General features: G+C 43.1%; 3 protein-coding genes and 1 pseudogene across 4 annotated transcripts in view; all 4 read left to right on the top strand.

Annotated features, from left to right (window-relative positions):
- Window positions 1-11552, top strand: part of arhgef11 (Rho guanine nucleotide exchange factor (GEF) 11) — a 28580-nt gene extending 17028 nt beyond the window's left edge. The window contains exons 25-40 of one of the 2 annotated variants that reach the window (XM_030779804.1): window positions 221-372; window positions 758-898; window positions 1251-1327; window positions 1876-2001; window positions 2731-2848; window positions 3571-3749; window positions 3900-3975; window positions 4311-4493; window positions 6093-6174; window positions 6427-6504; window positions 7332-7375; window positions 7528-7695; window positions 7884-8114; window positions 9333-9622; window positions 9871-10003; window positions 10582-11552. In XM_030779804.1, the coding sequence (XP_030635664.1) occupies window positions 221-372; window positions 758-898; window positions 1251-1327; window positions 1876-2001; window positions 2731-2848; window positions 3571-3749; window positions 3900-3975; window positions 4311-4493; window positions 6093-6174; window positions 6427-6504; window positions 7332-7375; window positions 7528-7695; window positions 7884-8114; window positions 9333-9622; window positions 9871-10003; window positions 10582-10640 (2137 nt within the window). In that variant the 3' untranslated portion in view covers window positions 10641-11552. Of the gene's footprint in view, window positions 1-220; window positions 373-757; window positions 899-1250; window positions 1328-1875; window positions 2002-2730; window positions 2849-3570; window positions 3750-3899; window positions 3976-4310; window positions 4494-6092; window positions 6175-6426; window positions 6505-7331; window positions 7376-7527; window positions 7696-7883; window positions 8115-8352; window positions 8435-9332; window positions 9623-9870; window positions 10004-10581 lie in introns of those variants that run through there. The other variant, XM_030779805.1, reaches the window with a different exon arrangement.
- A 5244-nt stretch (window positions 11553-16796) lies between these two features.
- On the top strand, window positions 16797-16904 carry LOC115817678 (uncharacterized; annotated as a pseudogene).
- A 617-nt stretch (window positions 16905-17521) lies between these two features.
- vangl2 (VANGL planar cell polarity protein 2) lies at window positions 17522-21581 on the top strand. The gene is made up of 7 exons (XM_030780697.1): window positions 17522-17592; window positions 17745-17868; window positions 18094-18701; window positions 19274-19410; window positions 19617-19752; window positions 20709-20955; window positions 21272-21581. The coding sequence occupies exons 1-7, from the start codon at window positions 17522-17524 to the stop codon at window positions 21530-21532; spliced, it is 1584 nt and encodes a 527-aa protein (XP_030636557.1). The 3' UTR covers window positions 21533-21581.
- Window positions 21582-24522: 2941 nt separating this feature from the next.
- On the top strand, window positions 24523-26644 carry LOC115816409 (uncharacterized). The gene is made up of 4 exons (XM_030779364.1): window positions 24523-24598; window positions 25173-25487; window positions 25904-26179; window positions 26595-26644. Exons 1-4 carry the CDS (start codon window positions 24550-24552, stop codon window positions 26642-26644), a joined length of 690 nt encoding a protein of 229 aa, XP_030635224.1. The 5' UTR covers window positions 24523-24549.
- Window positions 26645-27319: the final 675 nt, after the last annotated feature.

The following is a 27319-nucleotide window of genomic DNA, read 5'->3' as shown; positions in this document are numbered from 1 at the left end:
ATTACAGGCCTTATCGTTCTTACCCTCTCATTACATCCTTGCTTCTCTCTCTCTCTCTCTCTCTCTCTCTCTCTCTCTCTCTCTCTCTCTCTCTCTCCCTCTCCCTATCTCTCTCTCTCTCTCTCCCTCTCCCTCCCCCATCTCTCTCTCTCCCTCTCCCTCCCCCATCTCTCTCTCTCTCTCTCTCTCTCTCTCTCTCTCTCTCTCTCTCTCTCTGTAGAAGTGTGGAGTGTCCCGTGCCTCTGTGGCCAGATGCTCCTGCTCTGGAGGAGGACATGGTTGACTCGCCTCACAACTGGCAGGAAACAGTCGGATCCCAGATACTTGCCTCACTCAGCCCGCGAGAGATCGAACGACAGGCTGTTATTTATGGTAATGCGCGCACACACACACACACACACACACACACACACACACACACACATACACACACGCGCGTACACGTACACACAACATGAATGGGCTCAAAAGAAGAGTAGTCATATGTTACAGAGGAAAATGTATGCCCTCTCCAAGCTTTTATACCGTCTCAGCTTTACAATGACTAACACAGAAAAGCTTCTCAGTACCCACCTTATGTCAGCGAGATGTGACGTCCATCAATGATGGAATGGTGTCAAAGCCCTGGGAAGATACTTGTATCGTCAAACTTTTCTGTTCATCTAAGCATTTTTCCTTTACTATCTCCTTTGGTGCCAGACATTTCGTTTATATGTGTGTATGTGTATGTGTGTTCATCTCTCTCTCTCTCTCTCAGAACTCTTCACCACAGAGGCGTCTCACGTGCGGACTCTGCGGGTGCTGGACAAGGTGTTCGTCCAAAAAATGAGGAGTGTTTTGAGTTCTGAGGAGCTAGCGTGTATATTCCATAACCTGCCGCAGGTCTACGACCTCCACGGTTAGTGTGTGTGCGTGCGTGTGTCTGTGCGTGCGTGCGTGCGTGTATGTGTTTGTGCGTGTGTGTGTGTGTGGTTGTTGTAATCTGCGATCACTGTGTGTACACTTCTAAAAGTAAATATGTATCCAAGGCGAACCAATATGTTGTGCTTGTTTGCTTACATGCTGCTCCAAATGGACTAAGCTACTGTAAAATATTTGTGTTAACACACAGAAATGCACAGGACTGTTCGCTCAGCGTTTTTCTGCTGTGTTGAAATAAGTAGGTGTTAGAGTTTGAGTTCTTAGCTGTGTACAGGACACTGGTGGGATAGTCCTGTTCAAGTTGTTTCGATGTTGTCTTTCCATTGCAGTAAATATATATGAATCCATGAAGAAGTTGAGAGAATCGCCCGTCGTTCCGTGCATTGGGAAAACGATGTTGGACAGAGTAAGTGTTTCCCTTCCATCTTCAGTTAGTGTGTGTGTCTGTGTGTGTGCGTGCGCGTGAGTGCGTTAATTGGTAGGAGGCATTTCAGTCTTTCCTTGTGTATATTTGTTTGTGTGTGTGTTTGTGTGAGTGTGTGCTTGCGCATGCATGTGTATATGTTTTGGTCTGTCTGTACTGGCATTTTGATATTTTGTGGTCTTTCAGACCACTCTTTTGTTGTGGAAATGGGTTTTAAATGAATCATTCCATAAAATAACACAAGCAGAAAGTGATACGCAGACAGAATGGTAAACCATTTTAAAAAGTTAAAATGTGTTCTGAGGTGTGTGTGTTTTAACCTATCTATGTGCTTGTGTGTCTGTGTGTGGGTGTCTGTGTGTGTGGGTGTCTGTGTGTGTGGGTGTCTGTGTGTGTGTGTGTCTGTGTTTGTGTGTGTGTGTGTCTGTGTGTGTGTCTGTGTGTGTGTCTGTGTGTGTGTGTGTGTGTGTGTGTGTGTCTGTGTGTGTGTGTGTGTGTGTGTGTGTGTGTGCGTGTGTGTGTGTGTTTAGTTTGACGGCTCTGCAGGGGAGGAATTTCAGGAGCAGGTATCTCAACTGTGCAGTCAGCTGAGTCAAGCTCTTGAGCTCATCAAGAATAAGCAGCGTAAAGATCCTCGCTTCGCTCACATTATACAGGTAACACACACACAGACACACACACACACACACTGTATGTGTCCCCCATGGTAAGACTAATTTGTGTGTCCCAGTCTTTTATATCATACCTCTGCGCCTCTTGGATATGTCATCCCTGTCATTGAAGTGTCCCCACATTGTAAAACTAAAAAATGTGTGTGTGTCCCCACATTGTATGTCATGTCATTGTGTTACTAGTTCATATGTCTTGCAGAGTACAGCTGTTATATATATATATATGATTAAATGAGTGTAAATCCTGTCTGGGTTCTACAGCCTGTGAGTGCTTGTCTGTTCACTGTAGATTTAAAAACATACATTGTATAACACGCATTATATAACAAGTCCATCTAGGCTATACATTGTATAACAAGTGAGTGTCCCCACAGTGTATGTATCCAGTAGTAGTGTGTCGTGTGTATCTCCCTATAGTGCACTACTACATTTTTTCATCTACATTTTTACAAATATTGTAGTTGTGTGTCCACATTTAGTTTTCAAAATCAAATGAATCAGTCAGAGCTCTTATATTGTGTAGTTGGTTTGTTCAGATCTACACATGGTACAGCTGGTGTATGTGTGTTAACTTCTACATCGTACAAGAAGTCTGTACTTGCACTGTGTGACTTGTATCTTTTCAGGTCCCCGTATTGACATTGGGATCTGTGTGTGCTTAGTGGGGTTTTTTTTATTGTTTGTTTGTTTGTTTGTTTGTTTGTTTTTTCGCAGGAGTGTGAGGCCAGTCCTCACTGTCGCAGGCTTCAGCTTAAGGACCTGCTTGTGTCTGAGATGCTGAGACTCACCAAATACCCACTGCTCTTAGACAACATCATTAAATACACTGAGGGTAAGGCCTATAACACAAACACACACGCACACACAGAACATCATTAAATGCACTTAGGGTAAGGCCTGTAACACACACGCACACACTCTGGCCCACGACTGGACAACAACATCTTTAAACACACAGAGGGTAAGCAGAAACACACATCGCCATTAAACACATTGAGGGTACAGCCTATGTCACATACACCCAAACAGAACTTAGCACGAATCGTCATCAGAAAGCTCCCTATTACTCATGTCTGTTATTAAACGCTGATGCATAGGTAGGAAATAATTGAATATAATACACATTCACATACCTCTCTACTACTGAAAGCCACAAAGACAAACCCCTTTATTCCTCACCGCAGCTGTCTGTCACTGAACAGCTGGTACTTTGAAAACATTACGTTTGGGCAGCCTAAGGGTTAGAGAAACGGGCTCGTGACTGAAAGGTCGCCGGTTCGGTTCTCGGGACCGGCTGGAAAAACATCCACAGCTCCCCCCCCACCTCCCCGGGCGCGCTGCACCAAGTGGTTGTGCGTGCGCACTACTGGTGTGTAAGAATGGGTTAAATGCAGAGGTCGCAGTGTGTGTTTGCGATCACAGAGATTTAGCCTTGAAAAAAAGAGGTCATTAAATATATATGTGAAATAACAAGCATTCAGGTGACTGTTTAGATGAATTTGGTGACTGTTTAGATGAACGTGGTTGTGATGACAATATATCTGTCCTCCTCAGCTGACTCTTCAGACCTCCAGCCCCTTCAGCAGGCTCAGGCCTGTTGCCGTAGGATACTGCAGGTGGTCAATGAGGTTGTCAGGGAAACGGAACACAGGCACCACCTCAGCCAATACCAGCGAAGACTGGACTTGTCAGCCTTAGACAGGCATTCTAATCCACAATTTGCACAGTTTAAGGTACCGTTTGTATTTTTTTTTTCTTTTCTTGTTTTCATCCTTGTTTTTCTTCATGAGATCATTCTTAAAAAATGTACCCTGGAGCTCAACCTAATCTAATCTGTAATGCTGTCTCTCCCCGTCTCTCTCTCTCTCTCCCTCTCTCTGCAGAATTTGGATCTAACCACTAAGAGAATGATCCATGAAGGACCCCTCACCTGGAAAGTCAGTAAAGACAAAACCATAGGTAAGACTGCCAGCCAGGACAAGCAGCTCTCTGACAGTACACCACAACCGTCTCCACAATGTATTTTTAAACATATATATCTGTGATTATTCTCGACATGGTTAACAATGCAAACAAAACCCACTGAACAAGACAAACCACCTGTTTAGGAAGACAGAGAAAACAGAAATTCCCTCTAGCTTAGTATTATGTGAAATGGCGTGTGTGTATTTAAGCTCCTGTTGTGTGACTTTGCACATGTTAGCATGCATGTTTGGTTTGCATTTTTTTTTTTTTTTAAAAAACTTGTGTGATTTCTGACATGTCCTCTGTGTGTGCGTGCCTGTGTTTTTCAGACGTCCATGCTCTGCTGCTGTCCGACCTGCTGGTCCTGCCACAGAAAGGTCCAGACGACCGGTTGGTTCTGCGCTGTCCGTCTCGTTGGTTGGGTGGGGCGGGAGGGGGCAGCACAGACATGAAGACGTCCCTCTGCCCCGTGTTACAGCTGGACAGTCTACTGGTCCGATCTGTCGCCACAGGTAGCGTGTCAGAACAACAGAAAACATCCAACAGAAAACATACACGCCACCTTTTGTGCTGGAAGGACTACGGGCGTTATACATTCATAACATGGTTTGCTATGTTTGCTTGTTATTTAGATTTATAAATGATTAATGAGTCTCTGCTGATTAGATTGCTCCATGTAACATGTCATGGAAATGTGTACCATAGATACTTGTTGCAGCACCAGAAATAACAGAGTGTGTTACAGTGATAAATTTATGTATACAGGCTGAGTATCCCTTATCTGAAATTCCCGGGACAAGAAGTGTTTAAGATTTTGGATTTTTTTCAGATTTTGGAAAATTTGTATACACATAATGAGATAAGGGTTTCTGTAAGACGGTAATTTCTGTTTTTTGCCTGATAAAATTTATTTAAAAAAAAAACAAACAAAAAAACAAAGACAAACAAAAAAAAAAACTATAGAAACTCGGCGGTCAAAACGCCCATACACAACGCGGCTATGACGGAGGCTTAGACGTATTGGATGCGTTTGATTTCAAAACGGCAGCAGAGGACTTTGCCGCTATGAAAGGAAGGAGAAAAATACGTTACGTGGTAGCCTGTAGGGTACATTTGATGCCATGTAGGCCTAGCCTTTTTTCAAACAGGCTGTAGATGTTACAGGTGACAGATGTTTTGTAATAGCCTACATTTTAGCGGCTACTATTGAGGTTTTGCTCAATCGTTTTGCTTAATCGTTTCCGTTCATTAAATAGCCAAACTGATTTGAAGTCGTTGTCATTCTTTCGTCGACCTGGGTGCACATTATATTTGCATTTCTAACACAGACGTATTGAAACGTGACCGGTAAGTTTCAGATTTGTCCGGTAAAATAAATTCTTTCCGGATACTGGACCGGCAAGAAAACAAAATCCTAGTGGAATGAGTGATCTTGGGGATGGGGCCCAAGTCTAAACACAAAACCCATTTATGTTTCATATACACCTTGGACACATAGCCTGTATGGACCATATGGACAATCTGTGGTTGTTTGGCATGACCTTCATTCCTAACTCTCAATTTATACGCTACTGATAAGCAATCATTTTCTTACACTTATTCACATAGACATGCTTAACAGTAAAAAATATGAAGATATGAAAAAAATCTAAAAAAAAAAAAAAAATACAGCATCTTGTTGGCGCTCAAAAAGTGTCAGATTTTGGAGCGTTTCGGATTTTCAGATTAAGGATGCTCACCCTGTACAGCACGCGGGCTTAACGATCAGGCAAGGTGGGTACGGTTAAGCCTCCGTCATCCTGGGACAGGGATTTGTTCATTTTCAGATCTAAAGTTTCATTATAGGTATTGTTTATTCATTGACTCTCAATGTCCTGAATACATCAGACAACAGTGAAACAGCTGTAGAACCAAAAAAAAAAAAAAAAAATGGCCCCACAGTTTGTGAACCTTTTGTTTATTTTTTTGTCTTTTTTTTGTTTTTGAAGTGACATTTGGATGATAGTGTCCTTTACACATGTTTGTGTATATATGTGTGTGTGTGTGTATGTGTTTTTTTTATTTTTTTTATTTTGTGACTATTAAGGGTCTTATCTTTTTTTGCCCCATAGACAATAAGGCTCTGTATGTGATCAGTACGTCTGAGAGACAGATCTATGAGTTGGTGGCTGGGAGTGCCTCCGAAAAAAACACGTGAGTGGATTTTTTTTTTTTTTTTCTTTTCTGCATTTTCATTGGTTACTCGAATCACATGATAGCTTGCTCAGCCTATTACCTAAGCCCCTTATGTCAACATTAAAATAGCTATTCTGCGTTACAGTTAATAAAACCCAAGGAAATGAAGCATAATAAATTTGTTTAACTTCTACACAGATTTCTTTAATAACATCTTGATCTTATCTGAGTAATATTTTTTTGGGACCTGGCGTCTTGTGTCTCTCGCAGTTGGAAGGACCTGCTGGATAAGACAATCACGTCGGCTACTGGGGGAGCAGGGCCAGCCAAGCAAAGTTCACCAGCTCCGTAAGTAACGTTTAAATAAAACTCTTGTGGCGATTCTAAACCAACAAGCAAAACTTCTCACAGTGTCATGAAACCCCAACTGAAATCATTTTGAGGACTGCTTTTGGACATAGCGGTGTGTGCATGTGCGCATGTTTTAGCATGTGCTTGTTTGTATGTGTGTGTGTGTGTGTGTGTGAGTGTGTGTGTGTGTGTGTGTGTGAGTGTGTGCGTGCCTGCATGCGTGTGTGTGTGCGTGAATACATGTATTTACATGTGCGTGCGTGCGCGTGCGCGTGTGTGCGCGTGCGTACGTGCGTGCATGCGTGTATTTACGTGTGTTTGCGTGCATGAGTGTGTGGGTGTGTGTGTGTGTGTGTGTGTGTGTGTGTGTGTGTGTGTGAATACGTGTATTTATGTGTGTGTGTGTGTTGGTGTGTGTGTGTGTGTGTGTGTGTGTGTGTGAATACGTGTATTTATGTGTGTGTGCGTGCATGCATGTGGGTGTGTGTGTGTGTGTGTGTGTGTGTGGATGTGTACGTGCATGCATGTATTTACGTGTGTTTGTGTGCGTGCATGTGTGTGTGTGTGTGTGTTGGTGTGTGTGTGTGTGTGTGTGTGTGTGAATACGTGTATTTATGTGTGTGGGTGTGTGTGTGTGTGTGTGTGTGTGTGAATACGTGTATTTATGTGTGTGTGCGTGCATGCATGTGGGTGTGTGTGTGTGTGTGTGTGTGTGTGGATGTGTACGTGCATGCATGTATTTACGTGTGTTTGTGTGTGTGCATGTGTGTGTGCACTTGTGTGGGCTATTGCTATGTTTACACTTTCTTTGCCTCATTTTCTAGCTCGTCTGACCTCCGATCACCTGAGAATCATGTGAACCGCTTAGGTAAGGAGTGTGCGCGTTCACGTGCGCGTGCGTGTGTTTATAACCCGTTTACGGTTATTATGTGCACAGAGATGTAATCAAACATGAGTGTGATCCCTAGGGACTTCCATGCCAGAATTATGTCTAACTCATTAAGTTTCCGTGTTACACAGAGGGGCCGCTGACGGAGGGGTCGGAGTCTATGGGGAGGGACACAGCTAGCGACGAGGACAGTGCTATCACACCCACAACTCCGACAGACCAATCGGGAGCTTACCTTCATGGAGAGGGGCTGGACTATGGAGGAGAGGGTGGAGTTGCTGATGCAGCTCTTCATGATGGTAAGACAGTACTGTGAATAGGTTTTTTTTTTTTTTTTATTCTGTATTTTATTGTTTTGTTTTGTTTTTTTATTAACTTATTTATTTATTTTTGCTTGCAAACAACGAGCATATCAGTGTCACAAAATTGTCTTTTGGTTATTGTTGAACATTCTCTTCATTTTTTTTTTTTTTTATTGCTTTTACAGTGGAGACCCTCAGACAACTAATTTTCAGAGATATAGAAGATGGATGGAGTCAAGATTCCGATGACACGCCCACTAACGAGACAGCCAATGAGCGGAGTCCTTTTTCAAACAGACTGGAAGCAGAGGCATCTGAATCCGCCTCTGGCGAAAGCCCAAGCCAGTGGGGAGAGGATGAAACAGATGCTCCGTCCTCGGAGGCGGAGCAAAGCAGTGTTCAGGTCGTGAGGAAAGGTAAATGAACCAAGGCCAGAAAAAAAAATGTTTTTAAATCAAGTAATGATTAATCTGTGGTTTTATTGAACTGTATATGGCAATGCCTTGTCTTTACCTGCTTTTTGTTCAATTCTGAAACTTAACGGACTGTGTTTCAGCTCTTTTGATGACAGTGAATTGACATTGTATCTTTCATTCTTTCTGTCTCTCTCATTCTGTCTCTCGCTCTGTTTGTTTTCTCTCTGCATGTGCTCAGAGCTTGCTATGATTAAGCTGATGTGATTTTTAATACACTTTTCCCCGTCTTTCCTTACTGCCGCTCTGCAAAACACAACACAACACACACACACACACACACACACACAAAACACATACGCGCACACAAACACACACACACTCTCTCTCTCTCTCTCTTTCTCTCAAATGCAAACATGCTCTGGCTCTCTTTTGTTTGTTTGTTTCTTTCTTTTTTTTTCTTTTCTTTTTTGCATTGGTTTGTTCCCCTGCTCTCCCTTGTGTGAAACTCTGATAATTACACATATATATATATACACACACACACACACACTCACATGACCTTCCCAATGGCAAAACACTCACTCACCCTTTACCTGTTTCAATGTTACACGTCTGAATGCACGCACGCATGCACACACACACACACACACACACGCTCATACACACACGCACGCACACTGACACTCACACGCACACACACGCTTCTTCTATCTGTCTCTCGTACACAGCTGTGGGTGTGGGCTCTCCTTCTCTTCCTGATGGCATCACTGATGATGTCAGCGTCTGCTCAAACCAATCATCCAAGTCTAAAGGTGGGGCCAGACTCTCTCTCTCTCTTTCTCTCTCTCTCTTTCTCTTTCTCTCTCTCTCTCTGTCTCTCTTCAGCTACATCCTCTTCATCACTCTCCATGTGTGATGATTTCTGGCATGTCAGCTGTGTAGCTCAGCTTTGAAGACAGTTTGATTTGTTAGAGTAAATTCTTATCGTCTCCCCCCCGCCGTGGCAGGATCATTTCAGTGGAGAGGCTTGTCACTTAAAGCCGTCTTCAACATTTTACAGGTTCACTCACGAAGGAGAAAGAATAGCCGTTGAAATAAATTTGACTCACATTCATTCATTCATACTTTTATTCATTCATTCTTTCATTCATTCACATAACTAATCTCCGTCTTGTTTTGATGCCCCTTGCTCATTGCTGCCATGTCAACTGTCACTAGGGAACATGTTTTACTTGGTGATGCCCAAAGAGACGGGTGGATCGCTGACAGATGAGAGCTCCACGGACGAGGTGCAGGACGCGAGTGCGTCCAATGAGACGCAGGAGTCTAAGGACACGACGTCATCTCCCTCACAGGGAGAGGGAGAGGAGACGCCCTGCTTGTCTCCAGCTGAGCAATCACAGTCTGCAGGGATTAGCCAATCACCAGCCAGGATCCATGTGATCAAGAACGTTGATGAGATCTTTCATACAATGGAGCGGCTGATGAGTAAACTGCATCAGCTCAGGGTAAGACACGTGGAAAATTCACACAAACACACACTCACAAAATCACGACCACACACACACACGTACACAGAGTTCATTCTTTGCAAGCACATACACTATCACATATCAATATATTACTTGTGTTTTGTTAAGTTCCTTCACAAATACCACGCAGTGTGTGGCTCAAACTAAAACACATGCAGAGCGTTGTCCTGATTTGATCGTTATTGATCTTTATCATTCTGTTTTCTCATCATCTTCTCTTCCAGGATATTGAGACTGCACACTGTCAGCTTCTGAAATCTTTGAGAGAGGCACCTGTCAATCACGTGCCTGATGGCCTCTCCAGGACTCCGCCCACAGTGGTCAAGACGCCGTCAGTGGATCGAGGATCAGGTGATGGTGAGTGGAGTCAAGCGGTTGGGGGAAATATGTGTGTGTGTGTTTTTTTTTTTCTCTTCTCCGGTTACCTCAGTTTAATAAAATGGCAACATGCAGGACTGCATGATGGTTGTGAGTATACACAGGTGCTGCACAAGTAGCGGTTGCTCAGAAACACACATCCCGTCAGTAAGACTCCATCTTAATCAACAGTCGTTGGTTTAGCATCATTGTTAAGTTACTGTCCAGACCCCATTTTGGCACCTGTCTCATTGTGAGTCAATGTTATGCACCTCAAGTTTGAGCCAGCATGGTGCCCTTAACTGTCAGTTTCCATGTTAGCATGACCCTTGGCATCTTTAGCAAGCTAACAATTGACTTCGAAGATCCAGGTTGTCTGCACTGTGCCCTCAGTGAAAGGCAAGGGTCATAAATGAAGTTGCCTGACAAAATATCATTATTTTTCCCACATGGCATAACTTTCACTTACAGCTATTAATGTACGTAAATTATCTGCTGTCAGGGTACAGCTGCTTACGTACTCTCTTTTCTGTATGTGAGCTAAAATGTCTTATCTCTCTTTCTCTCTGTTTTTTCAGGGAAGGAAGGATGTCCATCAGACCTAGCTCAGCCAGAGATCCAATCAACGGGATTCTGACAGTTTCCATAGAGACTTGTTTAAGGACCTTATAATCATCCTTACACACACACACACACACTCACTCGTGCACCCCCCCACACACACAAACACGCGCGTGCAAATATCCCAGCACTCTGGTTACCCTTCTATGCCACTCAGCCCTTTCCCAGCATGCCTTGTTCCTGGGTGTAAACTCACGGGAGAATCGTTTGTGTGTCGTACGTGTTTATACCAAGTTCGGGTAATCAGGATGAGATACAGAGCAGATGATCTCTCAGCCAGTGTCACTGAGCGAAACAGAGCGAGAGGGAGAGAATTTGAGAACGACCCCCGAGAAAGAAGGAAGTATTCATGGAATTTGGAGAGGAGATAAAAAACAAGGGAAGGGAATTGGAAATGTGGAAGCGTTGATGGAGAAGAAAAGTTGCCGAAAGAGTTGCGTGATTACATCCGACCGAACGTTGTCAGTAAAAAGGACATAATTTTAGTTGAAAATAGAGAGAATATCAAGAGCGGGTAAAAGAAAAAATAAATAAACACGTGAAAAGGTGTGTGAGGAAACGGCTGAGGAAATGAATCTGATCTTTGAAGGATCCCCTAGCACTTTACCCTCAAGCTATCTGTACTCTTGTAATTCCACAGCTTGTTTGTAAAATGTCATGGTATTCACTGGGTGCCATTTTGGCTCCTGTCTCATTTGTGTGTCAATATTATGCACCTCCAGTTTGAGCCAAGATGGTGGTCTCAGCTGTCGGTTGCCTTAGGGTATATGCCTGCTGTAGCTACGGATGACTTTGAAAATTCAGGTTTCTTTGCACTGGGCCCTCAGAGAAAGGCAAGGGTCATAAATCGTAAATAGGGATGTCTTGCAAAAGTAGCATTTCTTCACGTCACGTAAATCTCCTACAGTTAACACTAAGCAGGAAAAAAAAAAAAAACAAACAAAAAGAAATGAAGGGAAAAAAAAAACAACAGGAGATGAGGGATGTCTTTTTAAGTTTTTATTTTTATTATTATTATTTTTTTTTTTTTTGTGCTGTATTGAAGGAAAACAAGTTTGGCCTCTTGACTCTTTAACGCACAGCTGCTAAAGGAAGAGAGTTGTCAGGGTCCTAGACACCCTGACATTCCATCTCCTGACATCACAGTAACACTACAGTAACGCTCTGTCTCTGTCTCTCTCTCTCTCTCTCTCTCTCTCTCTCTACACTGCACTGTTGTCTTTTACAGCTCTGTGTCAGATCGACAGTTAGAAATATCAAGAGGAAAAAAAAAAACAAAACAAAAGACTTATTTATGAATTTTTATATCATGTCATATTACATGCAGCTGACACATCCTCTGTAGTGTTAAGTACTGTGAACTCCCCTCTCTCACAAACCTTTACCATCCCCCCCCCCCCCACTGTTGTCTCTAATGACACTATAAACGTGAAGGGATTTTTTTGAATTTTGAATTACGTAGCCTGACTCTAGACTGGAAACCATTCTGTGCACAAATATATCATATATATATATATATATATATATATATATATATATATATATATATATATAAAACCTGCTTGGAAGGAGGAGGAGAAGGAGGAGGTGGCAGAGGGAGAACATTATTACCTCCTATCTAAGCTCCTCTTTTAGTCTGCTGAGCTGCATGTGGAGGCAGAGTGTGTTTGTTAGTAATGACCTGACTGCATATGAGGGCAAGTGTTTTGTTTTGGGTACCTACCGAATACATATATATACATATATATATCTCAGGTGGAGAAATGTAGACCTTTTGTTGATCTCTGTTTAGCTTTACCCTCCGCACCTCTTCATCTGACACCTCCTGCCCCCCCCCCCCCCCCCCCCCCAAAAAAAAACCCGCCTATTTTCTTTTTCCATTTCTCTTTTTTCTGCCTTGTCTCTCCATTTCCTTTCACTCTTGCATTCCTCTACCTCGACCCCTTTTGCATCTCTCTCTCTCTTCTTTTTTTTTCAACTGCTAGTTTGTTCCACACTTTATTGGGTTGTAAATGTAAACTGCACATGCGAAACCTAGCTCGTGCAAGCTACTGTATGCATACGCTTGTCTTTAATTTTTTTTTTTTTAATCTTGTTGACTCATGTAATATAGAAATCACACCCTTGTTTTATATGTTCCTTTTCTGTAAATCTCTAGTCCTTACTTTGATTTTATTTTTGTAGATATGGAAACAAAAATGTGTAAATTATTTTCTCTCCCCTCTTTTTAAAAAAAATGGTGAGATTGTTAGCAGCACAGAAGGAAAATGAATACATGTTAAAGACTCATTTGTTTTGTGAAATAAATAAAAAAAATGTTTCAAGTTCTTGAACTGACTTAAGTGTTCTTTTTAGATTCAACGACACATGGAAATAGTCTGTTTAATCCCTTGAGCATTTGTGATTTCAACAAAAAAATATGAGTTGACAGAAACGTCAAGACTTCGATATTAAGCGCCTCAAGTGGTGTGCGAGGTACCGAGACGTTTCTGTGTTCGGCAAACCCACATTCACCGGGGCTTTTGTCTGCAGATGAAGAACAGACATATGATTTTGGAGCTCTAATAAAATCTGAACGATGAACGCTGAACAGTTCTCTTTGCCAAAATTATGATGGTGACATTGTTTAGATGGAAAGTCCTTTCAGATGCTCGTGGTAGGCGAGAGCTGAAAAAAGGATTGGGAAGGTAAACCGGTGACTGAAAATCAAGACTATCATCTCGGGAGAGAGTGAGGTAAAGGCTTTCGAGGAGGGGTAGAGGCGGGGCACCGCCAGGAACGTGGGGGAGGAGGTGGTGGATTTGGGGCGTTGTGGCCAGTGTTTGAATGGAGGCGACGGAAATATACGAGTTTCTGTGAAATAACAAGTGTAACTGATCCCTCTGGAAAGGAAAAACAATCGAACTAGAATCCCTTAATCTTACTTGATGCAGCCGACGGAAACGAACTGCTGGGGTCTACCTGGTGAATTTTATCCCCATTTCAAACTGGAGTTTTAGGGAAAACGCGCGGCTTATTGTTTTCTGCATAAAACAAGGATTGAAAACTCAAAGTGAAACTAACTGCACGCAGTGCATACATATATACGAAAAGTGTTCGAAATCGACAACTTTGGAGTTTTCCCTCTCTTAATTTTTCAACCTATTCATATGGAATTTTTCCCAATGGAAAAGCTCGTTGTCCCAGAGGCTATCGAGTGATGAATGATAGTATTCACACGCGCAGCGGGGCTCGACGCATAGAAGCGATGCAAGCTAGAGGAGTTGGAAGCGTATCATGGCTTTTACATTGTGTGAGTGATCAGGAGAGATCTTGCTTTTGAGTACTGGTCTCTTTGTCCAGCGAACGGGATCTTACTCTTAAATTCTGACAAAAACCGACCATATCGGAGCCAACGGTTGAATTCCAATAGCCTCGGTTTACAAGCGTTGTGCCGGGACTCCTCTTTGTGTAGCAAGATCTCCTGCAGTTGACCAGAGACACAAGCAGAAAAAGGTAAGCCGTCCCGTATGTTTCACCAGTTTATACAAGCTGGGACGGAGGGTAACTCTTCCCATTCTATGAATAATAAACTATTATTGAAATAGATCTTTTAGCCTGAATGTGTTGCTTTTTTTCTTTTTCTGTATCCGTCCTGGACGTCCTCTTTACCAGCAGTAATCCCTCAGTGGTCGTTATTCTCTGGCATTGATGGATTGAATCATTTGCAAAAATGGTGAAATTCACAATGCACGGATCATTAAGGTAGCAATGTTGATTAATCATTACCAAGATGTGCACATTCCGTTATCTACCGAATAGCAGATGAAGAGCACAAGGCTAATTACCTTGAAATTTCTCTAAAGTTGGCTTAATTGGGGGTCATTAGTTTGGAAATTTTTTTCTCCTTCTTTCACTGGCTGAATCTTTTTTTTTCTTTCTTTCTTTCTTTTTGCGATATGTATGGTTGCAATCCCGAGCCTGCAGAAATATGCATGTCCGCTGAAATGTAGCGGCAGGATGCACTTTTTTGCCCTCACATTTATCATCGGGAATAAGAATATATATGCTGGGGATTTCGCTTGAACGCTGGCAAAGACTCGCTCCTTTGCGCTCAGCGCTTAGGGTTTTGCATTGTTGCGATTTAAAGCGATCAGTTTTGAGGATGTGGAAAGCACTGACTACGCTCATCAAAGCACGAAATCTTCTCAGAAGTTGTTGTTAGATACTGAATTTTGCGAAAAGAAAATCGGTGTGATTTACATATTGGTTACCGTGCTAACAAGGGTTTAGCAAGGCCTCAAGGCCTCGGGCTTTCCTAATAGAAGCAATCAGGGCGTCGCTGGGCCATTTCTGGAGTAGGTGTCACTGCGACCCGAGGCTTCCGGGGCCTTTGCTATTGTAGGGACTCGAGCTCTCGGATAGTGTCGTCGCTTAGGAAACGGTAACTTGAACTCTTATGTAGAAAGCGCCGTGGATATACCGTATAATTTATCAGTTGTCACAACACAGATAGGAACATTCATTTCAAATGCCACCCTTGTCTGTCTGTAAAACCAAGAAAAATTGATTTTCCAGTTTTGAAATGTCACATTTTATTTAAGATTTCCTTTACACTCACTCTCTCGTTCTGTGTGTGTTTTAGTGGGTCGCAGCAGACTTAACACAATGAGTAACACTATATCTGAAGTGTAACACACACCAACAACCAACAGTGCAGTTCATAAATCAAACCTGCCACGCCTAGAGTCCACAACAACACCTCAAGTACAATAATATTCTATTACAGCATGAGACACCAGAGTCGCATGCATAGCACATTTAAACGTAGACTTCGGAAGTTATAAAAACTCTTCAGAATTGCTTAACCTAAACAGGGGGCGCACAACTCTCATTAGTAGTTCTTTTAAAGTCTGTATTGACCCTGCGCTTAAAAACATCATCACTTTCACAAGTGTTTTACAAGTTTATTGAAATCCTTAGGGAGTATGTGACTTAGTAAGTGGAACCCAAAAAAAAAAAAAAAGTGTTTTCAGATTGAAAGGTGACATGTGTTACAAATCAGTCACCAGCAAATGGTGCCCAGCTCACCTTATCAACTTGGTAAACAACTCCTGACAAACTGTGTGTGTGTGTGTGTGTGGTCATAAGGGAACAGGGGGCGGAGAGAGAGTGAGCGAGCGAGAGAGAAAGGTTGAGAGAGTGTTTGTGTCCTCTTTTTAACCAGAGACCTGATGTCTTTCCATCACATGAAACTCATTAGGAGAAAAGGAAAGGGTTTTTAATAAAGGATAGAGGAAGAGAGAGAGAGAGAGAGGGAGGGAGGGAGGAACAGCAATGCAGAATGAAGGAGAGATACAAAAATAGAAGAGAGAGTGGTGGCCATTCATTAGGATGATCAAATTAAGAGTCGGTCTCTCTCTGTTGGCTAACGGCAGAGTCTGCAACAGTCCTTCAGACACAGCTGGTGTGGTGTGAGTGTTAGACACAGCTATTCTGAGCCTCACGCCTGAGAGAATACACACACATACACACACAAACAGTCACATGTAAACACACAGAAAAACAGATCGTGGAAACTTTTCTATTTTTTTTTCCTCCCTTCTTTTTTTTTTTTTTTTCCTCACTGACCACAGAGAGAAAGAAGGTGGAGTGGTTAAAGGTCAGGTAACCATAGAAATGTGCACCCCCCCCCAACCCCCCCCTCCTCTTTTCACATCTCTCATACCCCTCATTCATACCCATAGTAACAGCCAAGCTCTGTTGCCCCGGAGACCGCAGGGGAGGGCGAGGGAATGTGTGTTTGTGCGTCTGTGTGGCACTAGGCTGTGGGGGAGATGGAGAGGTGCGATTTTTTGGAATAGTTACATTACAAGTTGTGGGGATATTGTGTCAAGTCTTGAAATCAGTAGTTTGAAGCAATTTCCAAGTGGGAGGAATAAAGCACATGCATTTCCCACAAGAAGAAATGTCCCGGTCTCGCTTTAGAAACCGCCATTCTTTGTGCCCTTTGGTGTTTCGACTTGCAAGTAAAACCGTGCAGTGAAGTTCACGACAAATCATTATATCAGAGCTTCTCTTGGATTTTTTTCTTAACAACCGTGAACTCTTTGAACCATCTGAATGGTCTTTAGCTTTACTTGTGACGTCACTGGGGCTTTTATTTTTGGGAGAATCCGTTAAATGAATCGGTATCTCGGGTTTCTCCTCATTCACATAGAAATCTTTCGCCTTTTACTAAAGATTTCCGTTGAGAGGAACTTTTGAAGAGTTCCCTGGGCAGCCCGTGGCCTAACGGTCAGAGAGGTGGAAGGTCACTGGTTCGATTCTCAGGACCGGCAGGAAAACATCCCCTGGGCAAGGCACTTAACTCCCAACTGCCCCCAGGGCGCAGGTGTGCTGCCCACTGCTCCTGTGCCTAGTGGGTGTGTGTGCTCACTGCTGGTGTGTATGGATGGGTTAAATACAGAGGTCAAATTCACTGCTCACTGTTCACAGTGTGTGTGTGTGTGTGTGTGTGTGTGTGCAATTGCAGAGAATCTGTCATTTTTAATCTTTTAATGAAAATGTGTTCTTCACTATGACTGTATCCTTGTTCCAAATTTCCCATAGACTAACAATAAGCACAGGGACCACTGAAACTGACTCTCTCTCTCTCTCTCTCTCTCTCTCTCTCTCTCTCCCTCTCTCTCTTTCTCTCTCTTTCTCGCTCTCTCTCGCTCTCTCTCTGGTTAGTCACCTCCCTCTCTTCAAGCCTCCAAGATAGATTCTCTCAGGAGTAAAGTTGAATTGCTGAAGCTGCCGCTGTCCCTCTCCTCCAAGTCCATTTCGGAGCGTAAGAGTCAGCTGAGAGGAGCAGGGGAGTCACGCGTCACGGGCGGAGGAGGGGCCCGCAAACCCCGCCCACCAGCCCCAGACATGGACAACGAGTCGCAGTACTCGGGCTATTCTTACAAGTCGTCCCACTCTCGCAGCTCCAGGAAACACAGGTACGTTAGTTTTTTGTTTGTTTGTTTTAACCTTTGCGTTAATTTAGTAACACAGTCCTGCTGGGTTAGCGTCGCGTACTCTGAGTCTTCTGAGTTTGCATGTGCACCAACAACTCTGTGTGTGTGTGTGTGTGTGTGTGCGCACATGGCAGGGATCGGAGGGACAGACACCGTTCGAAGAGCAGAGACAGTAGCAGCCGCGGAGACAAATCGGTGACGATTCAGGCGCCTGGCGAACCCCTGCTGGACACGGAGTCCACCCGCGGAGACGATCGGGTCAGTACAAACACTGCTCCCTCTGTTCTCCTCCTCTGCAAAGAGAAACAAGGGGTGGGGGGGTCAAAGTTATGCCTGATCGACTTTTAAAATTCACAGTGAGAACAGTCGGATCTTTGCTCTTCGTTCGACGCAAGTCAGTAAACATGAAATGTTTTACTCTTTCTGACTCCTACTCTTTCTCTGTCTCCTGTCTTCCTCCTCTTCCTCCCTCTCCTCACGCAGGATGACAACTGGGGCGAGACGACCACGGTGGTGACCGGCACCTCCGAGCACAGCGTGTCGAACGAGGACCTGACGCGGGCGTCCAAGGAGCTGGAGGATTCTTCTCCACTGGAGTGTCGACGTTTCGCCGGCCCCGTCCTGAGCGCCGTCCTGGGCCTGTTCGCTCTGCTCACCCCCCTGGCCTTCCTCCTGCTTCCGCAGCTGCTGTGGCGCGACTCCCTGGAGCCCTGCGGGACACCCTGCGAGGGTCTCTACGTCTCCCTGGCCTTCAAACTCCTGGTCCTCCTCATCTCCTCCTGGGCTCTTTTCCTCCGCCCGCCGCGCGCCACCCTCCCTCGCTTTTTTGTCTTCCGCTGCCTGCTCCTGGCCCTGGTGTTCCTCTTCGTGGCTTCCTATTGGTTGTTCTATGGCGTGAGGGTGCTGGAGCCCCGAGAGCGGGACTACAGGGGCATTGTGGGATATGCGGTTTCGTTGGTGGACGCCCTGCTGTTTATTCAGTACCTGGCCCTGGTCCTGCTGGAGGTACGGCACCTGCAGCCGGCGTTCTGCCTTAAAGTGGTTCGCACTACGGATGGAGCCAGTCGGTTTTACAACGTAGGCCACCTCAGGTATGTGTGTGTGTGTGTGTGTGTGTGTGTGTGTGTGTGTGTGTGTGTGTGTGTGTGTGTGTGTTATGAGAGTGAATCGGCTGAGTTAATCAGTGTTTCGGAAACTTTGGGTAACATTTTGAGCATCTCTGTGGTTGGTTGCACATGACTGAACTTAGGTTACATGGGTCTGATTCTGGTATGATTGAAAGTAATTTGAGGAACTAAGTATTTCTGTTGTGATGTACCAGTACAGTATTTGCGCTAGTTATGAGCAGGTAGTGTAGTACCTCACTTTCTCCACAAGAGGGAGCCAATCACCAGCACAGTGCTATGCTTATGTTTTATCTGGCATAATCATACAACAGTGCATTATTACAAATAAAACACAGTTATGATAATCTATCACAACAAAGTTTAACTTAGAACATTACATGTCTCATTTTAATTACAATGGCTGCAGTATTAACATATTTACATAAAAATGAGTAGTATGAGGATGACTATGGTGATGTAGGTGACTGTGTCTGACATTTTGGCATGTTGAGGAAGGGCATTGATGATGGTGGTGGTGGTGTTTTGTTCTCTCGTAGCATCCAGAGAGCTGCAGTATGGGTTCTGGATCAGTACTACAGCGACTTTCCCGTCTATAATCCTGCTCTGCTCAACCTGCCCAAGTCCATCCTCTCCAAAAAGATGTCTGGATTTAAAGTCTATTCCCTAGGAGAAGGTAGAAATCCCTCTATCTGTCTTTCTCTCCTTTTCTTTCTATATCTCCAGATTACTCCATCGTTCAACATATGTTAGCGCTTCGACATCGGAAAAATAAACTATTTAAGGTTTAAGTTTTAAAGTTTAAAAATATAGTGTGGGTCTGGTTGATGCTTAGTTTCATATGTGTGTTTGTTTATTTGTTTGTTTGTTTGTTTGATCCAGAGAACAGCACCAATAACTCCACCGGCCAATCTAGAGCCATGATAGCAGCGGCCGCCCGCCGGCGAGACAACTCCCACAACGAGTACTACTACGAAGAGGCCGAGATGGAACGCAGGATTCGCAAGCGCAAGGCCAGGTCAGCCGGGGTCACTGTCGATTACGTTGCGGTTGTTTTCACAGACGTGTCGTTAACTCACAGTTTTTCCACAATCGCTAAGACACATTTCTTGAAACCTTCCGCCCTGTTCTCGAAACCGTGAACGCAAAACTCAGTTTTCAAACCACATTCACAAAAAACTACTGGCTCCTCTTGCAAAATCGAACGATCACCTTAAGAAACAAGACGTCCCCAGAAATGGAAGATGGTGTTGGGTGTTGTATGGCCTCAAAGTGGCATGATGGTGGAGAACCCTACGATTACCTACGGTGTTACACCGCGCTGGCCAGTTTTTAACAGTTGTGGGTCGTGGTGTATAAAGTGTGATATCTGTGCTGTAACTGTGCACTGTGCAACTGTGCAAACATGTTTTAGTGAAGTGAGAACGTGTAAACCGTATCTAACCGGGTGAAAATTGTTTATGGTAAGAGTGGTCGATTTAATAAATGTGTTCGGGCCACTGAGTATTTGGTTCAGGGAATGGGGTTTAGTGTTTTAGCGATACAGAAAAGTTGTAAGTTAAATTGTTTACCTCAGAACAAGGCCAAAACCTACAGAGGCTGAATTAGCTTAAAGGCTAACTCATGCAAACTGGTTTGGAACCTCATACGCCACTGATTCATTTCAAAAATTAAATAGATAAATGAAAAATTCCCGATCATTCCGTCATACAATGGTATCAGCTTTTGCATTCCTTTGCATAACAGTGTTTTTGAAATATTTATCTATTTCTGATGACATTTTCTCACAAAAGGTTGCAGTAGCTACGTCTGCTAAGGTTTTTAGCATGATTAGCAGGTCCAGCGGAGGGCTGTTTAAATTTAGCGTCCACAACTCACGCCGCTTCGCTCTTTTATTTTATCGTCTGTTAAGTCTTCGTTCGTCAGTGTGTGGCGGTCTTTGTCCGTTGACGCGCGCCTTTGGTCTTTCCCCAGGCTGGTCGTGGCGGTCGAGGAAGCGTTCACGCACATCAAGCGTCTCCAGGAGGACGAGCAGTCGCCGTCTTCGCCCAAGCACCCCCGCGAGGTGATGGACCCGCGAGAGGCGGCACAGGCCATCTTCGCGCCCATGGCGAGGGCGATGCAGAAATACCTCCGCACCACCCGCCAGCAGCCGTACCACAGCATGGAGAGCATCATCACCCACCTGCAGTTCTGCATCACGCACAACATGACCCCCAAGGTGAGCGCCGAACAACCGCTCCTCGACGCGTTAAGAGACCTTTGTTCTCTTTTCGTCGTCCCGTGACGTTGCTCGCGGAGATTGATTTTTTTTTTTTCCGATGAGGGCCGTTCACGTGACGGACCGATCGCAGAGAAGCTGTGTCCTGAAAACATAACACTTTTAAAATGCTGTCGTAGCCAGACAGCAGACTTTTTTGTTCTTCTTTACGTCAACAAGAATAATATTTCTCTGCATCAATGTTAAAAAATATGCTTGATCTGTTGTTTAGTGTACAAATGTCCCTTTCTCTCTCTCTCTGTTGTTTCCCTCTCAGGCTTTTCTAGAGCGATACCTCACTCCCGGCCCGACCGTGCAGTACCAGCGAGAGAACGGTAGGGGGCGCCAGTGGACCCTGGTCAGTGAAGAGCCTGTGACTTCCGCACTCCGCCAAGGGCTCGTCTTTTCGCTCCGTCGCCTCGACTTTGCTCTGGTTGTCACGGTGACGCCCCTCCCTTTCCTGAATCTGGGGGAGGAGTTCATAGACCCCAAGAGTCACAAATTTGTCATGAGGCTACAGTCTGAGACCTCTGTGTAGAGTAACAGAAGAGCGGAAGCGAAAAAAAAGAAAAAAAATGGGAGTGGGGCGGAAGAAAGAGAGAGAGAGAACAGGGCTTCAGTGAGAGGGAGAGAACCACTCTCATATCCGACATAGAAACAATTTTTCCTTTTTTTTTTTTTTTTTTTTTCTTTCATATCACTCTTAAGTATTTCCAGTGGCCTTCCTTGTGTTCTAAGTGCTTTTGATTTAACTCCAGAAACTGCATTTACTGTGTGGCCGCCCAAAAGCCACTGTGGACTGAATGGGCTTTTTTTTTTTTTTTTTCTCTGTATTTTACTTGTGACAAACTGATATTATTTTCATCTCTGTGCACACTGTCCTTGTCCCCCCCCCCTACAGGGGGAGGGGTGTAAATACACTACAAATTGAAGTGGTTTACATAATGTCACATTTTTCAAAACCTGTTGGGACCATGAAATGGCTGCATTGACAACCTGGGGGGGAAAAAAAAAACCCTCTTCACTACTTCAAGCACGAGTGAACTACACGATAACGCTAAAGAGCAGCATATCCGCGCAGACGTAAAGGTGGTACAGCATGGTTCTCCCCAAGTGCTTTACTGTTACTGAAACGTTCTGAAACACGTTTAAAAAAAAAAACAAACAAACAAAAAAAACCCACTGCATATCATTTCAAAGTTTGTATTACTCTTTAATGGTAGTTTGAGCCGTTACAAGGGCTGGTGAGAACCGGTGATCAGATATCGATATGGAATATCATGATTGTGTTGTCTTTTGTTGTTGTAACTCTGCTGATACCTTAAGGGGCCTTTTCATTGATTGATTGATTGTTTACTGATGCTTTGTTTAAGAATGGTTTTAATTACCAGCAGGGCTGAGGTCAGCCTGTTTCGGAGTCCCCCTCTAATCAGTTCTGCTCAGACAAGCATATTTGAAGAACTGCAGCGGTGGTTGTGGACTTCTGCATTCTTTATTTAGAGGTGTTGGTTTTGTGTTTTCCTCCAGAACTGAAAAAAGTTACACATGACTCTCGGTCAAGATTAGCCGACTGCTACGTCAGAGGAACGCTGAAAAATAGTTGGCGTCGTTCCCTCTCTTCAATTTGAATGTGTGCCAAACTGTCACTCTGTCATTTCTCAACTTCCCTGACCACACACACACACACACACAGACACAGACAGACACACACACACACGCGTTACATTTTTACTGTAGCATTTCACTTTGAAGCGATGTCAGCAAAACCAGGACACTGGAGTAAGAGGCTATACAAAATACCAGTGCTATTGGTTAAACATTTGCCTTAGACCTCAAATACAGACTGACACACAACCGTTTTTATGCTTTTTGGCAGCTGTGAGCCACTGTAGTTTTAACGTGTACATAGATCTGTCTCTTTTTTTTTTTTTTTTTTTTTGTAGTATATGTATGTTGAGGAGGTAAGGATGGAAATGTCTTTTTATACAGTGATGTAGGATTTTTTTTTTTTTTTTTGGAAGTGATTTAAAAAAAAAATTTGCGGTTTCATTCTTAGGCCTGATGCATGCACATAGATATTAAAATTTTGTAATTTTTGCTTCATTTTTAAAAAAAAAACATCATGTCTTTAAGTGAAGCTAAGCCTTTAACTTGTTTTCTAAAAAAAGGTGTGTTGTAAAGAAATTTGTAGATTTCTGATACTGTGTGAGAAATGTTTTTGTATCTGATCATTTTAGAACTTGCCTTTTTAATAAATGATCACTCCTGTATTTTGATGGTTTTTCTTTTGTTTTATTTTATTTGTTCAGACACCTGCTGTGCATTTGTATCACATTGATCTTTTTTCTTCTCCTGTTTTTTTGGTACTTCTGTCATTTTCTCTCTCTCTCTCTCTCTCTCTCCCCTTACTTGCCTATCGCTCTTATGCATGTATTTTTCTTGCCCACTCGTTTTCACACATGTACACATGCACACACTTGTATTCTGTCCAACCACTCTGAGGGATTTCATTGGCTCTGCTCACAAGTCAGTGTTTGTTCACTCCTCCCACAGATGACATTTGGTCACAGATGACCACAAAAAAAAAACCCCTTAAGTTAACGTTAATGCAGTCTAACTCAGATGACGGGAGAAACTGCGCTTCTCCCTGAGGGCGTGGACTCCACGGTGCTTTTTAACAGTTTGACGCCATTTTGTAGTTCAGCATCGTTGAATTTACAGTGATCTGACAGAGCACTAATTTTCTGAAATTCCTCGGGGTTTTGAAAAGCTCTCATACTAGTGCTTAGGTTAGGGGGGGGGGGGTTCTCTGGGAGGACTGAGAAACGGAAGATCAGCTCGTTCTGTGCCAGTCAAACTGAAGGGCGGGAAACTGTCGAGAACTGTTCAGTTGCGGCTTTGTCACATGCCTCGCCTGTTTCCCCGACACAGTTTAGCGCCTGTCGTGTTGGAAATACGATGATGAGCGCCACTAATGTTATCTTCCACGTCTCTTCTGTTAGAGCAGCCGCATGTAGCTCTCACACAGGAAACTCAAAGCAAAAAAAAAACAACAACAAAAAAACCTGACATGCGGGGGGCCCTTGAGGGACGGGGTACTTCACCACTGGTTTCCTGTGAAGCTAAACTATTAACTTGTTTAGAGGTTGAATATGATTGAATGATATGGCAATCAGATGAAATATGGATTTTTCAATACTTGGTGATATGTTCGTCAAATTTCAGATAGAGTTCACGTGTTTGGAGGTGTAGGTCTGTTTTGTCAACCTCAGGTGACAAGAATAGCCTGGTGGTATGTTTTTTTTTTCTAAATGGCGGTATCGTTTTTCAACTAGCTAACCTCCTAAATGAACTAAGTTAACTGTGTCTGAAACAGATGTCTAATGAGTCCATTTATTAAAAACACTAAAAGAGCAAAACCGTCTCTCTCGCTACGCCCATGCTTATGAAAAAAGGAAGAAGAATAGAGAAGCCAACTCGGTAGGACTTCCTCCTTACCACATGTTGATGACAGACATCCTCGCACAATCCCTTTCTACCTATTTTCAACTAAAAATGACTCGTGGGTTTATTCTTGCTTTCATCCAATTTGTATTACTTCAAGGTAAGCTACCTTATTCTAAAGACCACATTTTCATTGTCTCAAAGCTAAATGCAGTACAGATTTTGTTTCACAGTAGCTGTTCCTTTTTACTCTTCAGTGACACTGCGAAAGTGTTATAATAAAATTAGTAGAATGTTACAGCACATAACTATTTGTTTACAAATCAAGAACCAGCCATGTTAAAAATGATAAATAATATTATCAGCGTCCTCTTGTTACAAGCTGGCTGTCGTAGGCTGTTTTAGACACTGTAACATTTTTAGGGTTGTTCTGTTTTGTGAGGAACTTCCTTACTAGACAAGAAAAGTCTGACAGTTTATTTAATGTACACAGGGAAGGAATAAACTAATAGGTAATGCAATTAAATGGTCTGTTTAGATAGGCCTTAAAAAAAAGCCTTGTACATACAACTTGAAGTATGTATGAAAAATGTCCTCCTTCCAGAGTTCAATTTGGGAGATTTCATTGCAGTAAATTTCATAGCAAGTTGAGCACTCTATGTTTCATGTGCTTCAGAACCTCTTGACTGGGACATGATGATGATTCAGTGAAACTGGGCTTTTTGTTTCAGCAGTAACACTCATGGAGCCCACTGAGGTCACCGGGTACATTGGACAGTCTATCACATTGAAAACCGGGGAAAGTCCTTCCTCACAGCTTACTCAGGTTGAATGGTCCATATTTAAGAATACGACTATTATAGCAAAGCTTAAAGATGGCTCTCAGTCTCTCAATCGGTTCTGGCGATACAAGGGTAGACTACAACTGGATCATACCACTGGCGACCTGTTCATTAAAAAACTGATTCAAGGGGACAATTTGACATACTCTGTGGAACTCAAAAATGGAGATAAAAGAAAGACACATAAAATCATTCTAAAATTACGAGGTAAGGGAGAAGTCCCTTTGTTGTTTTTCATCAGTCTTCTTGTATGACTAAACACGTGCATAATCCATCACATGAAAACATGTGACCCAAACAAATGAATTTGTTGGGAATTTTACTGTGTCCTCCACACAGAAATGCTGTGGTCTCATTTTCTTAAAAAAATAACTTGCTATTGTAAAATCTGTGAATTATGTGATTTTACCACTATTTAGCATAATTTGTATAATACAACCATTTCTGTATTCCTAGAATTGTGGGAGTAGTCAAACTTTGTAAACACAGGGAAAATGTCACACAGCTGCTTGCTGCAATTATCATAAAGTTTTTCTTTGATGTTCCTGAGGGTCTTCTTGACATTTCATCAGTTATCTTGTTTTAGTTGAATTGTGTGGTTATTTTTTTGCCAATGTTTCCAGAACCTAGGAGCAAGCCTGAGATAAACATCACATACAGCATGCTGAAAGCAAACCAGTGTGTCATTATGCTGAGGTGCTCATCGACTGAAGAGGATGTCCAATTCTACTGGAACGCTATGGATAACTTTGTGGAGCCATACTGGTCAGGAACCTCAAACCAAAACTCTAATGAGTCTGCCCTGTGGACATCCTTCAGTCCAAACAGAAATGTGACCTTCACCTGTGCAATCCGCAATGAGGACAGCGTGTCCAGCGATTTGACAGTGAAATGTCTAGGTGTGTATTGTGATGCTATATGTGATAATATATTACTGTATTATATATGATCTTTATGTGACAATACAGTCATCCCAAAGTAAGATGGATCTTAAATATGAGATTATTATGTATTTGTTTGTTTTTAATGGATATGACCTGTAAGTGTTTGCATGCTTATGCACCTAATCTTCAATATTAATAATGGGAATATTTATTTTTTCTTCAGACGATGAAGTCAAGCCTGAGAAGGTCCAATCAACTAACTGTACTTCTCAAATCTTTACAACCCTTTTTGTAACCCTCTTCATTGCCCTCCTTGTTGTGATTTGTTGCTTAAAAGGTAAGAAAAATACATCTGAGTATATTACTTGACTAAGACTTTTCATTTTGGAATCTTACAGTTTTTGTCTTTTTTTGTGTGTGTGTGAAACAGAATGTCGACAGAGGTTGATCCCAGAGAACTTAAGGCAGTTGCGGAATTAGGTATGGGCGACATGCACAGCCACCCAGGATGGCATCTTGTCTGGGGCAGCATGGGGCGTCTGCACAAAAATATTCGGAATGGTGACATTTGTGTGATTGGTTCTCTATTGCTTATTTGCATGGCATGTCAATGATATCATGTCACCGTGTGGGCGTTCTGATTCCTGATTCTAGTTTGTGAGCTAGGCAGGCTACTGTTGGGGAAGGTCTCCCACTCAGAAGAATGAGATGGGGAGTGAGGCAGGGGTAGGTTGACCTCAGGTCTCACTGGAAGCCCGAGGTAGGCTGAGTTCCCTCAGTGGCGCCATACAAGCTAGAACCGCTACTGACCTCATGAGGTGCTTTAATAAGACTGTAATGCCATTTTTCACGATAACTAGTGAATTATTTATTATGACAGAGTTACCTTGGTGAACACTGGCCAAAGAGTAATTCACCAAAACTACTGTAAAAATGACCACTGAATGTGATATTTGGGTTGGGATGGTGCATATCTAAACTATTGATTGATAGAAGGAAAGGTCAGTATGTTAGGAGGACAATGGAAAACATTTTGAGGTACATGGTTATATTTGTCTATCTGCTGTGTCTTTCTGTTTTTTTGTTTGTTTTGTTTTGCTTGTTTTTTGTTGTTGTTGTTGTATTCAAAGCTGGTTCACTTGCGAACCCTGTGAA

This window comes from Chanos chanos, chromosome 7 (assembly GCF_902362185.1).
Source record: "Chanos chanos chromosome 7, fChaCha1.1, whole genome shotgun sequence".
NCBI classification, from domain to species: domain Eukaryota; kingdom Metazoa; phylum Chordata; class Actinopteri; order Gonorynchiformes; family Chanidae; genus Chanos; species Chanos chanos.
This window is presented reverse-complemented; position numbering and strand designations above follow the sequence as displayed.

Coding starts and splice junctions, on each gene's coding strand:
- LOC115816409 (XM_030779364.1), top strand. CDS start 24,550: ATGACTCGTGGGTTTATTCTTGCTTTCATCCAATTTGTATTACTTCAA. Junction 25,488..25,903: donor AATCATTCTAAAATTACGAG/GTAAGGGAGAAG, acceptor CAATGTTTCCAG/AACCTAGGAGCAAGCCTGAG. Junction 26,180..26,594: donor TTTGACAGTGAAATGTCTAG/GTGTGTATTGTG, acceptor TGTGTGAAACAG/AATGTCGACAGAGGTTGATC.
- vangl2 (XM_030780697.1), top strand. CDS start 17,522: ATGGACAACGAGTCGCAGTACTCGGGCTATTCTTACAAGTCGTCCCAC. Junction 19,411..19,616: donor AGTCTATTCCCTAGGAGAAG/GTAGAAATCCCT, acceptor TGTTTGATCCAG/AGAACAGCACCAATAACTCC. Junction 20,956..21,271: donor CGCACAACATGACCCCCAAG/GTGAGCGCCGAA, acceptor TTTCCCTCTCAG/GCTTTTCTAGAGCGATACCT.